Genomic DNA, 17,680 nt, shown 5'->3' with positions numbered 1-17,680 from the left:
AGCACTAAATGTTATCCTGTCTCTTTGATTTTGTATATATATAATATATATATATATATATATATATATATACAGTGTATATATATATATATATATATATAGTTTGAGTAGAAAGGCAATGGGTACAAAGCATCTTACTTTGTACACTACTGTTTTTTAAACCAAACAGAACATGCGGACACAAACAAAAGGACAAACCAATGTTAAAGTGGAAAACGAAACAAAAGTCTGTGTATAGCAGAGAACCATGTGGGTACAATAATCCTGCTCTTTTCCCTTTCTGTCTTTAATTGACTTACTGCTCACTGGAACAGAACAAAACAAAAACCATGACTCACTTACTGTTTTAATCTCCAAAATACATATTGTATCTTTTACATCATCTGCTTTATATCTGTGAATGCACATGAACATCATTTTAGAGGAGAAGAGATCATTGTTACCCATCTGAGTGGGGATGTATGTGTAAATCAAACAACCCATAGAAATCAAGGTCCTCCTATGAACTGTCAGACATGTAGACAAGGATTAGTTGAGATGTATCATGTCTCACCAGGTGTTCATAAGGTCCTTATCTACCAGGAGTGGGGTTTGAACCCACGAGGACATGTGCCCATTGGATCTTAAGTCCAACGCCTTAACCACTCGGCCATCCTGGTTAGTGATTAATGGAATTTGAAGAAAGATATAACCCAATATTCACAGTCCTGCTCTGAAATGTAATTTTTATTTTCTTTGAATTCTTGGCAGAGTAATTTATTTGTGAGGTGAAGCGATGTGTTGTGAGCGTTGGATCCAGAATAATTAGAAACAAACAATCAAAAGCATCCTCTCGCACTCCCAGTTTTTCCATTAAAGAACGGTGAATTATTGTTCGGGGGAGACCTGAGGTGTGAAATAAACTCGCAATCCATCCAATAGTTGTTTAGATATTTCAGTTTGGACCAAAGTGATACAACTAGAACCTTATTGCAAGCATGGCTATTGATGCAATACGTTATAATAAAAGATTATATGGAAAATATCACAATTTATATATATATAAATAAACAGCCATATCCTCACCAGAGACGGAGAATCTGCTCCAGTGGGTTTCATTAATTATCTCCTTGTTTCTACATTTATCAGATTATTATCCAGCAGGATTCCTTTCTCGCTCAGATCTGCTCACCGGAACAGAACAAAACAAAAACCATGACTCCCACTGCGCGTCCCTTCATCGTAACTCTGTTAAAAATATAAAGTTAACAGGAAAATGGCTCTCCGACCTCAGAGCAGGGAGTCACATCTGTGTTGGCGTGTCCGTGTGCAGGCTTAATAGCAGTGGAACCCCATACGACGAGTACAACACAGAAGCAGCCATGCATTTAATAGACTTCACCCATCAGTCCTGTTGCAGGACTAGTGCTCTAAAGAACTTCTGATCTAAACCGCGTTCGGCAGCAGCGTGATCAAGAAGTCAAGAGAAGTCCGTCCGTTTCCCGTTAGAGGTGAACAACCTGGGAATGAGGGCAACAACAACCTCGTATAACACTCATGTCAAAGCCTTGAGAGTGAGAGGAAGAGATGGAGGTGCAAAGCGTGTCACACTTTAACGCACAAGACGGCGCTTTTGGTCCCGTCTCCGAACATCAACGTTAGTTTGAATTGAACAAGAAAAGGCAACGGCAACGTGGAGCTGTCTCATTTAATTAGTTCTTCTGTTGCAGTCTTTAACCGTCATGTCAGCCCAGCTCCACAGTTTGCTGTATTCCTCCCTCGAGGACTCGTTGTTGACGTTTACATGGATGCAGATATTAAATATGAACAGGCTTTTTCATTTGACAACTCCCAAGTATGTCGACTCTGACTTCCTCTGTTTGAAGGTAGTAGATCCTTTTACATGTTTGTAGTTGTGATCTAAGGTACAGTATGCTCTCTCATATCGTGGTGTTTAGGGGAGCAACTGATCACAGAACATACGGTTCGGATCATATCACGGATTTTAGAGATCCCCGATCATGCTTTTTTGCTACCGATACCGATTGATGATCATTGATGATCCATACTGGCGGATACAGATCGTTCTTGTTGTTTTTTTTTGTAAAAACAGCTGGTCTACAACGCTCTAGACTATTTATTTGTTTGCCACTGTTCCAAAAATCATTTAAACCGCTCTGAAGTCAGTCATCAAAAATTTTAAATGTTAACATTTTACTTAGTTGTAGTCCTCCGGCCAATAGAGATACAGATGAGCTTATATTATCATACATACGTTGTCTACAGTAATCAATATTCATTTGTGAACTGTGTTGACCACGACAATATCTTTCTTGAAGAGATCCATTTTACAATACAATACAATACCAGGAGTGGGGTTCGAACCCACGAGGGCATTCGCCCATTGGGTCTTAAGTCCAACGCCTTAACCACTCGGCCATCCTGGTGCTGTCATTTACAGGTAACATGGCATCAATCGATCCTTAAAGGTTCCGCCAAAAATTTCAGGTGTGTATAGTTCTCACAAAAAAAAAGCCATCATACACATTGCATTTTGCCCGATAGTGTTACTCAGTCGCTTGACACTTGTTACTAACTGTGACAATAGGATGGATATTTAATGCTGTGAAATACTTCTGTTATCACATATTAGTTGTAACTTGAAGATACTAAAGTTCTCCCACTGAATAACTTCTATAAACTGAACACCACAGTTGGAGTACAAGTCCATTGGTCTTGTCAGTACAATAGTCGACTCATTTAGGCAAAGACGGAACCAAATATGAAACTCATCAACAGTGAGAAAGAGACCAGACGTCACCACTGCCAGGCTGGGTTTGATTACTGTGCGTCAGCCCTGGAACCCTGCCGCACTCACACAAACACTACATATAGCAAATAAAAGAGCCACGCTGTGTGGTAATGTGAATTTAAAGTGAAATGCTTTATCTGCGAGGCTCCAGCGCACTCGTAGAGATAAATGGAGGTAAAAGTCACACTGTAGCAGGCAGACAGGCTGCTTAGTCAGCGCTTTTATCTTGAGAAAAGATTCTGCACAGTCTTCTGTTTGCTCTTCAATATTCCACCCTGGGTTTGGGCGAACACACTCAAACGCTGTCACATGTTTATAGAAGTAAACACGCTCTAAAACATGTATTTAACAACACAACATAGACCAACCGTCAAGCTTCTTAAACACAGATGACGTAAAACTGTGTGTGTGTTTGTCTCAAGCCTCCCGGAGGTGCCAGCCGGTCTTGCAACAGATGGACAGCAACCAGTGTGGATAAAAAAACACACACTGTTACTCATCGTCTCCTGTCGTCCTGAGTCTGTCTGTCTTTTCCTCAGCAGAATGAGGTCACAGGATGTCTTTAAGTATCTCACGCGTGGGATTAGCTGTGTTGTTCAAAACAAAGTGTCGGTTTAACGTCGATAGTTTTGTTTTTTATGTGCAAAAGGTTTTGAGGCATCTGGCTCTGGGATTTCCTACAATATGGTTGCATGCTGTTGGCTTTTTCTTCCACTGCCAACATTTCTGCTACATAAGTTTAAGAAAAATGACCCGATCATTGGCTTTCATGAATTACGTTCAGCGGCCCTCGGGTTAGGAGTCGCATTTACACGCGATATTGCCGCTCATCTTAGAATCTGTGAGTATGTTGAACTGTAGAAATAGATCCTCATAAATATGAATACTTTTCCTCCTATTGTTTTTCATTTGCTGAGCTCTCACGGCAGCTTCCAGACCTCCCACATCCAGTAAACTGTTCATCATCTTCACGCAGAGACAGAAAAACACAAAATGGAGCGTTCCATTTCTAATGTGACAATTTCACTTTCAGTGTCAAATAGGTGAATTTTCGCTGCCGCCCTCCTTCGGTTCCCTTCGTCCCCTCTCCTCCCTCCCACACAGGACTGATGTCATGATGGTTACAGCAGTATGCTTATCTATAAATAGCACACACAGCTTCACTCACGTCTCCTGGGAGCTGTGCTCATAGAGCTTCTGCAAACAGTGTGGCGGCACTTTAGAAGAGAAGCTCGGTTCATTCTGCTGCTGAGAAGAAGTTAAAAGAATATTTTCTATTCAGCGGCAAACTTCCTTTTTTACATTAAATGAAAGAAGCATCTAAAGCGAGAAAGTAATGAAATGAATCTTTTGATCCCACTGGGGAAGGTTGAAAGGTGTTTCAAATTAATTTTGTCTGCAGGAGACATCTTTTCATTCAACACAAAAAAGTTTTTTTTTTTCAACAACCTCCCAAAACTTTATAAATGTATAAACCGATATTAAAAATGTAAGATGTTCTATTTGACGTCAACCTTGAAGAGCTTCGACTAAAAGGTTTTTCTCCTCGAGAAATGGAAAGCTGCGTTTCATACGAGGCTCATTTAGTTTAATGAAGTTAGTTTTCTCTTTGAAAGGTGGTGCAGTTTGAAAGCATAGTGCCCCCTATCAATACTATTCTCATAAAGATGAAGCAGGAGGGGCCGAGCAAGACATTGTCTGTGTCAGTCAGAGGACGCTCATGGCTTTTAAATGTCCACTAATGCTTTCATCATAACCACAGTAAGGCAAACGTTATGCATCACTTATTTCAGTTCCCTTGAAAGTGTGCACCGTCGATTTAGTCTCTTTTTAAACCGATACAGCAAAATGCCACGTTTCTGTCAAAACCTGGCGCCTATATTACCCACAATGCAACTCGACTTCACGCCCCCAGATTTTAGTCTTCAGCACCAGCGATTCGGACTCAAGTGACATCACTTGAGACCATTCATCAGACTTGTGCAGAAGAACAACCCAAAACCCGTGAACACACTCTTGATGTGCCAGATCGGTGGAGTTCCTCTTCCACGATACATCAACTCTTCTGGATTACTCAGCAGTCGATGCTTTGTTTTGCCTGCTAAAACGTGATTGGTCGATACTGCTCGGACTACAAACGGAAAATAGAACCATTCCGATACCAAAATATCTTGTCCCATTGCCCACAGGTTCTACGTTCATATTCTGATCTCTGCTTTTAGAGATTAAACTAATAGAAACAACATTGAAATGCTCTGTAGATTCACTGTACATTGATTGTTACAGTATATTCCTTTTCTCTATTTCCTTCTACCGTTATCTTATTCTAGGATCCAGACGATGCTATGAACCATGCAAATGCTGTAATCAAACTTCTTACTGCGAGGATATACCCTCCCTGATATTTTTTATAGCACATTCAAATTAAAAAACCATAACTCTTAACTCACTGTGGATGTTTTATTTTTATCTCAACACAAATCACAGTGGCCAGGATGACATTTTGTGATTGGGTTTTATGACAAAATCAGGGAGTGTATCTTTTAATTTGGGTTTACGAGAACCATGTGTGCAAATGCAGTTATGCTGAAGAGCCATTTTTACTCCCTGTGCTGTAAGATGAAGGTGAATCAGCCAAAATATAAACGGTGATTTCATATAAAATGTTAACTCCTCCAGACGCTGAAAGATAAAAGCAGTGTTTTGGTTTCAGCTGCCTTTTTTGTTATTTGGCAGAAGATCCAGGAGAACTGTTTCCAAAAGGTTACGTTACCATAACAAGCAAATAAATCAACCCTGATAAATGTATTTCTCTCTCTCTCTCTCTCTCTCTCTCTCTCTCTCTCTCTCTCTCTCTCTCTCTCAGGTGTTCTCCCAGTCGTTGTGAGCATGGCGGCCGCTGCAGTCAGTCCTGGACCGTCTTCCACTGTAACTGCTCTGAGAGCGGCTACAGCGGAGCGACCTGCCACAGCTGTAAGTCACCCGTCGGCCCAACATGAGCACATGACCACCAATCTGTATGAAGAGAGACGCATAGACAGGGAGCAGGGTGGCACAGGACTGATGGCATTAAAAAAGAATAAGAATGAGGCAGTGTGTCGAACAGAATAATGATGATTTTCTTGCCTCCTGCATAATTTAAAATGAGAGGCTGAACAAACAGAGAAAGAAATACAATTAGATGAAACATACTGTGGTACAAAGCCATTCAAACATTAACACAATAAACAAAGATTATACGTTTTCATTCGTTTGGCACACTTAAAAAGGCAGCTGCTTCATACATAATGCAAGAAAAACAAATCACAGAAAGCTAGAAGCTAACGATGCTAACAGTGCTAGCAGCGCAAACAACAGCAACAGTGCTGAAAGAGCTGACAGTGTTACCTCCCGTGAGCTATGTTTGATATCTGCACACCTCTTCCTTCCAGTGGTTATAGTATCATAAAGCCTGTTTGCATGTGAGAGATATGACGAAGGTCAATGAGACTGTAGCTGTGACTAAACTGCCAAATGCTGAATGAATAAATGAAACCACCGGCGGTGAGGTGCCGATTCCCTCGAGTCAAATCCTTGAAACCAAAAGAGGAGCGTTTCCCACACGCTTCGCCCCTGGTCTCATTTTTATTGCTGGTGTTTTCTGTGGAAACCTTTTTCTAACCACACTGAGGGAATGTGATGAATAAAAGGCCTCTGGCTGTCGAGCAGAAGAGAGAAACAGGTGAGCAGAGTGTGGGAACCTTGAGATATGGATTTGACTGGAAGGCCTTGATTCTTTGATTGCAGAGGATGAACTGGTGTGTGTAGTGTGTGTGTGTGTGTGTAGTGTGTGTGTGTGTGTGTGTGTGTGTGTGTGTGTGTGTGTGTGTGTGTGTGTGAGAGGCAGAGAGAGGAGGGAGGAAGACTCATGGACACAGAGAGGAAGAGGCAGGGCTGCTGAAGGTCTAAAGTTGTATTTATCGAGTCTCTGTACTCCCATCAGTCATGTCCTCTCCAGTTGGATTAATCTTTACTTTACGGGACGCCGGCTGCAGAAATAAAACTGAAGATGATTGTCTTCACTCTGGTTATGAGACAGTGATTCAATGGCGGCAGTCCCCACAATCCTCCACAGTGTGTAGTCCTCCTCCCCTCACAGCTCCTGTGTGCGTCTGCCAGCCGACGTGTTGATGTGATTCATGTTGAGCTGATCTCATTATCTTCCTCCCAGCTGTGTACGAACAGTCCTGCGAGGCGTACAAACACAACGGCAACACGTCGGGACATTTTTATATCGACGTGGACGGCAGCGGACCAATCAGACCGCAGCTGGTCTACTGCAACATAACAGGTGACACACACACACACACACACACACACACACACACACACACACACACACACACTCACTTTCACTCCCCCTCATCCTCGTATCATCACTCAACGTTTTTTTATGATTAAAATTTACATAATTGTAAATGATGATGCTCCTCTCATCAGGCTCTGATCCACTTTATCTTCCATCCCCCTTTTTCTTCGGTCATGTCTTTTGTTTAATCATATGAATATGAATAATTAAGTCTCTCTGCTTCATATAATTTGTGTACGTATATAAATCTTAATAGTGATGATGTTCTTTTATTCTCCCACTCTCTGTTTCTTTTGTTTTCTCTCTGTATCCGTCACTTTTTCATAAATTTAACTTCAAAGATGTGTGATTTAGTTCATCTTAATTCAGATAGGGTGGGTTGTCAGAGTATACAGTTTATCCTCAATACATGCCTGTTAGACTGAGAAATAAAGAAGAGCAGACGTTCATAAATATGTCACAATAAGCAAGATAGTGTAACACTCAAAGCAGTTAACAGGTAAATTAATTGCTTGAGGTATAAGTCTTTTGATTTTTAGATGTCATTGACGATTATAACAGCAGAAGCAGTTTTTCCCAGATTGGTAGGAAAATATTGATACCACTGTCATGCCTGTTTTCTAAATATAGAGCTACAGCCAGAGGTGATTAGCTTAGCTTAGCATAAAGAAAAGTAGGGAAACAGCTGGACTGGCTCTCGAAAATAGACATAAATAAAGTTTAAAAATACAGCTACCAAGCAACTTTAAAACTCACTAACAAACAGGTAATATATCAATAATTTAATCCATACTCCATATATGGGTATATATATATATATATATATATATATATATACCCCTAACTTTTGGTAAAATGGATGATAAGCCTACATCCCCAAATATAGATTATCTCTCTTTCCATGAATGGGTAATGATGTTGCAAAGGCAAGTGTATGATACCACATATATGACAAACAAGAAAGAATAATTTACAAATCAATCAATAACAGTAATTTATCAGTAATAAGAGACAAACGTATCTATCTATCTATCCCCCACCAGAGGAGAACACGTGGATGGTGATCCAGCACAACAACACAGAGCTGACCAGAGTCCGACCGTCTCCAGGTGTAGACCAGCACTCGGTTCACTTTGACTACTCCACAGAAGAGGAGCAGCTATTGGCCGTCATCAGCCAATCGGAGCACTGCGAACAGGAGCTGTCCTACCACTGCAGGAAGTCCCGCCTCCTCAACACTCCAGGTAAAGCCTCATCAGGAAAGTTGCTGGATGTTTCCTCATGTTGTTTTCTTTATAGGGTACAGCTCGTCTCATGCTGTCAGATATAGAGTTGCTCACCTGGAACAGCTGCCCAGCCAAGTATTTACTCTCTTAACTTAGAAGGAATAGTTTGACATTTTGGGAAACAGGCTTACAGAGCTCGATGTGAAGATTGATACGACTCTGGTGTCTGAACCAGGCTACAGTTTGGAAACAGAGGGAAGCAGCTCGCCTGGCTCTGACGGAAGGTCTCAGAATCTGCTGACCAGAACCTCCAAAGCTCATGTATTAACACATCATATGATGTTTGTTTAATCCGCACAAACACAGCAGTGTAAAAATTACAATTTGCTGTTTTACAGGGATTATGTGCCAGACTATTATTTTACGTCTATTTCTTGGCTGGAACCAGTACATTCCTGGAGTTTCTTCTACTCAGAAGCCAGAAATAGTCTGGCACATAATCCACCATTGAAATTGCAAATTGGTGTTTCTACACTTTGAATAAATAAGTGTTGATTGAACATGTTAATTTGTGAACTTTAGAGGTGCAGATTTTGTTAATATTGTACAGAGCCAGGCTAACTGTTCCCCCTGTTTCTAGTCTGTGTGCTAAGCTAAGCTAACCAGCTGCTAGGTACACATTGAATAGACATACTGTGCTGTTTTATTCATATTTTGACTCATTTTGTTATTGCCTCTCTGTAAATGACAGAATGCAGAGCGTTCATAAGTCAGTTTCTTACTTTGTCTTTGAACACATTTAATGAACTCTACTGGAGCCAACATCTTATTAAAGTCTGTGTTTGTGATTATACTTAGAAAGTAGATCTCACTTTCTTATCTAAACTTAATCTTTTAATCCTTTAATCTTATTTCAGGGAGAGCCCTCTAGGGCTTTGGTTCCTCCCTGTTCTCTCAATACCCCTCAAGTGCAAATCAGAAAAGACTGTAAACAAGAGCTTGTTCTTAATTGTCTAGTTGGGTTAAATAAAAGATAATGAAAGCTTTGTTAAGCAGGCTCTCTTCTGCGGGGACTCTCTCTCTCTCTCCACCAGAGCAAAATCATTACGCTCTTTACTGAAAACCAGATGTGGTTTCAGGGATTTTCTTCTCTTTCACTAATGAGTCAGACAAATGGATTTTTCAGGATTTGTTTAATACCTCCTCCTTTTGAGAAATGAGTATTGAGTCAGATCAGCGTTTCCTTTGTTAAACCATGTGTTTTTCTTGTGCTGGTATTGACTCAGAGGTGGTGAGCGTTAGAACAAGAGGGTGAATCACTTCGATCACCAAGTTCCATTGAATTGTTCTTGGTAACGCAGCAGCTAACACTTTCCTGTCGAGTCCATAATACAAGAAAAAGCATCGTTAAGTGTAAAGAAACACTATAGATACACCAGGGACACGTGTCCATGTGAGCAGTGTGACTCTATAGGTTTGTCGTTCACCACCATGATCCAGACTGATCTCTGAGTGTTATTACTTGAGTACAGACGTGAAGACTAGAGAATGAATGCTGCTGACGTTGGTGTTCTTTTAGCTTTTTCTGTAGCGCCACCATGATGTTGACATTTGTGATTTTGAGTGAAATGTCTCGACATCTATCAGAGGGACATTATAACACTCATCATTGTGAGCTGTATGCTGAGGTTGGGTGTCCCCTCTGTCTCTGTGAGACGTGATAGATTCAGGGTTTTGTTTTATTTACGAGGCCCTTACTGGGTTTTTTAACCCCCTCGCATTGATCCATTGTTGTCTTTGATGTAGGACCTTATCGAACACGCTCAAATGATTGGATTATGCTGCATAATGTGTTTACTGAGCGTGGAAAGTTCAGTTTGTCTCATTGTGCACTTGCAACATGGAATAACATGCAAAAAAAATGTAAAGCTTTGCATTTTTTATTTCATCCTACTTCAGTTCCAGTTGTTCTTGTTTTAGTTGATTCATTTGCTTTAAATCTTAGTTATTTTATTTATTATAATGTTTCTTATTTGCAATTCTTTGTGCCTAAGATTTTATGTCAGTTTAATGAATGAATGAATTACCATTCAGATTGGTTCACATTCATTCAGTTTATAACCAAATACCTGCACAACTAATGATATTCCCATCAGCCTCTGCTTTGTGTTTAGAGATAATTATCAAATGTTAGCATGCTAATTTATAAATCTATGATGGTTAACGTGGTATAAACATTTTAACAATTACCTCGAAGCGACGCTGTGCTGTAGATTCTCAGCGTTGTTAATTGTTCTGTGTATTTGACTAGAAAAAGTGGTGAAACAATTAGTCAAATAATTAATCAGAAAAAATGTATCAGACGCAATTTGTCTGGTAATTCCCTGAAGGTGGATCCAGGAAGACCAAGTAAAGGTTTTAAGTCCTTTATTAGGCATTCTTTAGATTGGCAGTGATCCAGTGGACATCCTCGAAGTTTATCTCTACTGTGGAACTGCCAAGACTACATGAGACAGAAATTTGAGTGGTTAAGCAACTTTTTTTTTGGGGGGGCGGATAACAAAATGATGGATGAAAGTGGTGGAAAAAGCAGAATGGGCAGAGAGATAGAAGTTCCATTACAAACCACCCCCCCCCCCCCCCCCCGCTGCTCTCTGGGAAAATAAAGAATTGCAGACTCAGCAGAGACCTTTCCAATCACCTTCTCTCTTTCCTCTCCACCTACGCACCCTAGAGATGCGAAATACATCTTTTCACCATATAGTATCATCGCCCTCCATCCAAAAACAATGTATTCAGCATAAGGGGCAGGAGCTGGCAGACTTCCCCCAGCTTCAAACACTGGATTCATCTTGAGAGGCTGACTGATGGGGTCTCTTTCCCGTACAGCGCTCAACTATTTCCTCACTGCGCTGTTCATCTCAGGACATAATGCGGCTCACAAAGAATTAAATGTTGCTTTAGTTTTCCTTTTTTTAACCATGTTTTTGTTAATTAGTTAATTAGCTTTGGCTCAGCTCTTTAGGGAATAATCGTCCTTCTTGTGGCGGGAATATATGATAATAATATGAGATGATCGGAGAAGTTAAAGGTGTGTTTGCTCGTGTGTGTGTTTCAGAGGGCTCTCCGTTCAGCTGGTGGCTCGGTGGTCCCGGTGCCGGTCGTGTCCAGACTTATTGGGGCGGAGCTCAGCCGGGCAGCCAGCAGTGTGTCTGCGGCCTGCAGGGCGACTGCGTGGACCCACAGCACTACTGCAACTGTGACGCCGACCGCATAGAGTGGTACTGAACTTAATATATATATATATATATAGACATGATTATTATTACTGTATAAGCAAAGATTAATCATTCTTGTTTGATTGATTATTTACACTGAGTGAAAAAACTCCTTTAACCCTCTTGTTGATAACTTTGTCCTAAAGATGATGATGTATCTACGGTACATTTTGTGACCATTGTTAGATTGGACTGCATTTTTATTTGCAGTCCCTCCGGCGACAATATATTCAACAAAACAGGACATCTTTCACCGAACCAAAACTCAGAAACATGGCCTGCAAAGTAGAGATTTGACACCTCACTCTGCAGGTGCATGATGGGCGTTATGATCGGCTCATTCCTTACATCTACCTCTCGGTTTCAAACTGTCAAACTGTTCAATGCTGACACAGTTTTTACGAACCATTCATCAGAAAACCCTCAGAGTGAAGGTACACCTCTCGCTTCCAGTCCCGGAAAAATGTCTGTCCTGACATCGAGATGGACATGTAGATTATCAGAGGCCCATAGAGCTGAACATGGGTGTAAATGGACGGGAGCTGCTCACTCAGCTGTCTGTCTGGAGCGCTGCTTTGGAAAATAGCTCTCACAGAAATTGGCATGGATGGAGTGTTGAGCGTCAGGGTGGAAATGATACGACCCGGCTCACCATTTCAATGTCAGGTTGGAAAATTGTCTGAGACGGCACAGGTTGTGTCCGCTTATTGAAGCCTGTTGTGTTTTCTACCAGACAGACAAATGAGCATATTAATGAGCATTTATGTCAAAGTTTTTGATTGAATATAAAAGTTCTTTGACTTTTTTTCTTAGGTTATTTATACTAATATGAATCATCTCATTGCCTTCTCTCTGTTCCTTCCACTTCTTCTGCTTCTATTTCATTTCTTGGTTCCTTTTCTTTTTCTTCATCTCTCTTTCTTCTCCTCCTCCTCCTTCTTTTCCTCCTTGTCCTCTTCTACTTCTTCTACTTCCTTTTCTTCTTCCTTTCTTCCCCCTTCCTCCTTGTACTGCCTTCATTCTCATTCTCTTTTCTTGCCCAATTCCCATTTATTTTCCCCTGTTTTGCTTCTCCTTCTCCTTCCTCTTCCATCCCTTCATCGCCTCCTCTTCATTGTCTTTCGTCTTCTTTTCCTCCCCCCTCCTCACTCTTTATTGCTTTCCCTCTGTCTCCCTCCTTCATCTCCTCCCCTCTTCCCTTCTCTTCTTCCTTCTCCCTTTTAATCTTTCCTCTTGCCCGTCATTTTCCTCCTCGTCCTCTTCTTCTACTACTTATTCTTCCTCTACTTCCTCTTCTTCTTCCTCTCTTCCCCTATCCTCCCTTTTTGTTCTTTCTCTGTTCTTTCTTCCTCCTCCATCCCACTATCACCTCCTATACCTTGTGCGTCATCTTCATTTTCTCCCCCCTTTCTCTTCCTCCTCCTCCTCACTCTTTATTTCTTCCCCTCTGTCTTGTCACTTCATCTCTTCCCTTCTCCTCTTCCTCCTCCACTTTTCATCTCTTCCTCTTGTCCTCCTCCCTTTGCTTTTTCATCTCTTCCCCTCCTTCTCCTCCTCCTCCTTATTGACCTTCTCTGTCATTCCGTTTCTTCCCTGTCTTTCTTCTTCTTCATCATCTCCTCAACCTTTTCCTTCTTTCTCATTCTCTTCTTCTCCAAATCCTGATTATTTCTTCCTTCTTCTTCTTTTTCTGTCACTCCCTCCGTCACCTCCTACTCTTTCTCCTTTTTGTTCTTCATCTCTGCTCTCCCTCTCCTCTTCCTCCTGCTCCTCGTCCTCCCCCAGGACTGAAGACTCGGGCCTGCTCACCCATGAGGAGAGCCTCCCTGTCAGGTCTCTGGTGCTGGGTGACATCCAGAGGCCGGAGTCAGAGGCCGCCTACAGAGTGGGACCGCTCAGTTGTTATGGAGACAGTAAGTCCAGCTCTGGTTGCCTGGTTACACATGATGGAGAGATGACAGAAATATTTCTATTCTGGAAAATACTGTTTCCTTGTTTTGTTGAACTGGTGGAAGGACTTAAATTCACATTCAGACAGAGTTTTTTAATCCATCAGCCGATAATAACTCGTTATTCCTGAGAGACTGATTCCTCTCAGGCCTGTTGTTGATATGGAAACACAATGTTAGGTGTTTAGTGTGAATTCTCCCGGGTAAGAACATCTAGAAGCTAATTATCATTAGCAGAACTGTTGCTAATGAATACTTCCTTTTTAATTTCCCCACTCTCGCTTCTCATTAAATGCATTACAAGGTAGAACAAAGCAGGCTGTTTTGCTAATTATTAGTAATTACAGCCGTTCTATTTCTAACCGGGCATATGAATAAATATGTGACACGATCAGACAAACCACGTAACAGAAATCAGCCCCTTGTGTAAGCTCATTAACTGAACGTCACGCCTCATTTGTTTGCTGCGTGATATCCATTCAAAGATGTTGACGGTGGGCTTTCATCGTGTTTCTCAGAGAACTTCTGGAACGCTGCGTTTTTCGACAAGGAGACGTCGTACCTCCACTTCCCCACCTTCCACGGAGAGCTGAGCGCAGACATCTCCTTCCTGTTTAAAACCACGGCCTCCTCCGGTGTCTTCCTGGAAAACCTGGGCATCAAAGACTTCATCCGGATCGAATTGATCTGTGAGTAGGATCTGGAGGGTGAAGATTCAATCCGGATTAGAGCGATGTGTCAGTGAAACCTGGAAGTCAGAGTCTAATCTGGATCCGTGTAAAAACCCTGAGGTTACAGACTTAATCCATAGCAAAGTATTCTGGAGGGAAAATATTGTTTATTTAAGGTTGAACTCAGCTGTCTTGACCTTCCTGACCTGAATTTAACTTCTGCTCAGGGAAGCTGGGAAGCCTTTCCACAAATATTTGGCATCTGGCTGCAGGGATTTGACCTCATTCAGCCACAAGAGCATTATTGAAGTCAGCCAGTGTTCAACCCAAAGGTGTTGGATTGGGTTGAGGCCCGTGCTCTGTCTTAGTTCTTCCTCACCAAACTGGCTTTGTGCACCGGGGCTGTAAACTCACTATTTCTCACCAAATATCATTGTAAACTGTCACAGTAAATCTGAAATGTCTCTCTTTAACATTTAATATTCTCAAATTGATTTTAGGAAAGAACCGTACTGTTATATGTGAAGTGTATCTGCTTCATCAGGACTTTGTTTGCGTGCTGTGATCTCATTTGACAGAGCTGGTAACAGCAGCAAAGAACGCCATCATCTGTCCTCACACTGATTCAAATGCTGTTTAATTCTGATGCATTACGGCGACATCACCTTCTTCCAAGTGAGCCACTGGCCCTTCATACGGTGGCCCAGCGGGGACATTTTCACCGCTTGCTACACTAGCTTAGCATAAAGACATGATAGCTCTGACCAAAGTGAACCAAAACTCCACAAAAGTCTTAAGTGGCATAATAAAGGAGACATTTATTGCTTCTTTAAATTGGACAGAGTAAGAAATGTAAAACGCTGATTTACATGCTGCAAAATCAGACCAAATCTGAAATGTATGCGCAGTTATTTGCTCTTTGCTTCATCAATGGTTTATCGTCTTTTGAGAATGAAAGCACAACGATCAACTCTTCTTTGTTTCTCTTTAGCTTTCTGTCTTCGGAGCTCAGACAATGTTTTTATGCCTTCACGCCGATATCCCAGGAACGCCTGGACAAACCTGTACCTGGACTCGAGGATGAACTGATTATAAGTTGGTGGTCAAAGGTCACTTGAGCCACAACTGAAGAATTCACATGGATGGAGACTGCAATGTGACTTGTTGGCGGAGGCATTAAACAGTGAGGCGGTAATCGTACTCGGTTTCAGCTCTCTGTTTTATACAGCGTTCTAGCTTTTACCCAAAGTGAATATCATTTAGAATACAACAGCAATAACCAACAGGGTCTTTTTTACTTTATGGGTACCACAACATTGTGGTGGGTGGGTGTGACACCTTTACAGCCCTCATCGGTGTGTTGTCATTTAAAATGTGGCGGAAATACCCACAAGGGTTTTCTTTATGCTCATGGTTATGCAGCCAGATATGAGATATGTGTTTATGAGCAGACATGGCGTCTGGTGTTTAGAGGATCTCGTATAGATGCCTTGAAGCAGTGATGAGAGTCACTTTGAATCATCCCAGTCCACCAGTTTACTTTGGTTTAGTTTGCAGTTTTACATGTGCTGCATTTTGCATCTTCTTAAAAATGGGATTTGAAGGGACACGCACAGAATCTAATACGGGGACACTGCTGCACCAACAGCCGCCGGTCCTCGGGGGAAATCATTGTCAGTGTGGTTGTTCTCCGCTCTGAATACTGCTGCTCTGCTGTCTGCTTCCTCAGAGAACCATTTCTAAATGAAGTTACTGTATGATGCTGGGATATTGTTTCATCTTGTTCTGTGCTCTCGGAGCAATGCATCTTCTCCTTCCAAAATCACAAAGGACGAGATGCCTCTAGTCTCCTAAATCAACTCCTTTTTGTTGGAATGAACATGACAGGAACTTTTTTGTTCTGAGCAGACCGCTTGAAAGGAGCAACAAGAGAGCGCTGGAGGGAAACAGTTTGTTTCAGAAGTAAAGAAAAATCTCATTAAAAATCCCCCAAAATAAAGCCTTGGAGCTGAGAGTTTCTCAGCACTATGTTGTGTGGCTCGCCTCACAGGTCTAAGTAAGGACGGGGAAGTTTTGACAGACGATCTAATATTGTCGTTTATTTAATATAATGTTTTTTAGCTGCCTTTTACGGAACACCATTTCGCACAAACCCTGGATGTTTTGGGGCAAAATGTCACGAGTCGTCAAAAGAAGCGAGTCCACGGGGGAGTCGAGGAGTCCGTCATGTCTGTAATCACAGCAGGAGAGAGAAGCAAACACTGGAGAAGTGTTCAGACAGCACAGATTAAAGCTAGTACGTTAAAGCTGACTTTAGAAGATAGCATCAGTGAATTTTATGGGAAATGGATGAAACAAAATTACGTTGACGTAAGTAGTAAGCTGCAGTTTATTCTGTGTTAACAAAGTAATTGGTGTTAAACATTCACAAAGGTTTAAATTCCTCAGCTGCAAATTACTATAAATTAGCTGAATAAATAAATAAACTTTATTTCAAGAGAGAAGGTGGGAAGTTTTTTTTAGCAGTTAATACCTAAAAGTAGAATGTTGCTGAGGCAGAGTGAGGCAGGATTTTTAATAAAGTTCTTCTCATTTCAACACATGCAGATGTTGTACAGATGTCATTTGATATTGTCGTCAGTATATTCCTGTTACGTGCAGGCTTAATGCTGGTCTGCAAATCAAATCTCCTTCAGCATGATAATAAAGTTGAAGAACCTCCACAAGACCAGAATAATAAAAAGGCTCGTATGAAGCAACTGATCAGTCTCCATTTATCTATAGGTCTGAATCTCCAGCTGTGAGATGACTTTAAACATTTCCTCTGAAAAAAACATGTATGTCAATGTGTTGTTTACTTTGTTAATCATGCTAATGAGGTAAATAGTCTACTGGCCGGATGATCTACCCATTTAAACCATAATTATTTTTTCTTTCTGGTCATTCGCTTCTCTTCTTTTTGTTCTCCCTTCGTCGCCGTCCTTTCTATAAATCAGACTTTTACCTCTGACTCCCCCTTCCCCCCCCCCCCCCCCCTCTCCCTCCCTCCATCAGCCTCCACTCAGGTGCTTTTCTCCTTCGATGTTGGCAACGGGCCGCTGGAGGTTCGCGTGGAGTCGAGCGTCCCCCTGAACGACAACCGGTGGCATCGAGTCCGAGCCGAGCGGAACGTCAAGGAGGCGTCGCTTCGTCTGGACGGACTTCCTGTCGCCACACAGGAGGCTCCTGCTGACGGACACCTCCACCTGCAGCTCAACAGCCAGCTGTTCATAGGTGAGGATGAGAACGATGTGAACAGCTCCCTCATTAGCAGCAGCACTGGTGACCTTGACGTCTCTTATTCTAATACCTCTCCCTCACACACACACAGTCTTTGATGTAAATACACAATATACACTCCGGTATATCTTCTCACAC

The 17,680-nt window shown here is 41.7% G+C and overlaps 1 protein-coding gene and 2 non-coding genes across 3 annotated transcripts in view; 1 reads left to right on the top strand and 2 right to left on the bottom strand.

The window, feature by feature from the left end:
- The window catches only part of LOC142955968 (contactin-associated protein-like 4), a 63,607-nt gene that overhangs the window by 25,747 nt on the left and 20,180 nt on the right, over positions 1–17,680 (top strand). Inside the window, exons 11-17 of the mRNA XM_076097235.1 lie at positions 5,658–5,764; positions 7,002–7,121; positions 8,183–8,383; positions 11,484–11,646; positions 13,429–13,556; positions 14,111–14,281; positions 17,318–17,536. Coding sequence (XP_075953350.1) covers positions 5,658–5,764; positions 7,002–7,121; positions 8,183–8,383; positions 11,484–11,646; positions 13,429–13,556; positions 14,111–14,281; positions 17,318–17,536 — 1,109 coding nt within the window. The remainder of the gene's footprint in view (positions 1–5,657; positions 5,765–7,001; positions 7,122–8,182; positions 8,384–11,483; positions 11,647–13,428; positions 13,557–14,110; positions 14,282–17,317; positions 17,537–17,680) is intronic.
- On the bottom strand, positions 577–659 carry trnal-uaa (transfer RNA leucine (anticodon UAA)). The gene has a single exon. It is a non-coding gene; the product is annotated as a tRNA-Leu (tRNA).
- trnal-uaa (transfer RNA leucine (anticodon UAA)) lies at positions 2,344–2,426 on the bottom strand. The gene has a single exon. It is a non-coding gene; the product is annotated as a tRNA-Leu (tRNA).

Source organism: Anarhichas minor, unplaced genomic scaffold (assembly GCF_050575085.1).
Source record: "Anarhichas minor isolate MPS153535 unplaced genomic scaffold, ASM5057508v1 ptg000024l, whole genome shotgun sequence".
Classification (NCBI taxonomy): domain Eukaryota; kingdom Metazoa; phylum Chordata; class Actinopteri; order Perciformes; family Anarhichadidae; genus Anarhichas; species Anarhichas minor.
Note: the sequence above shows the minus strand (reverse complement) of the source record. Positions and strands in the feature narration are given on the sequence as shown.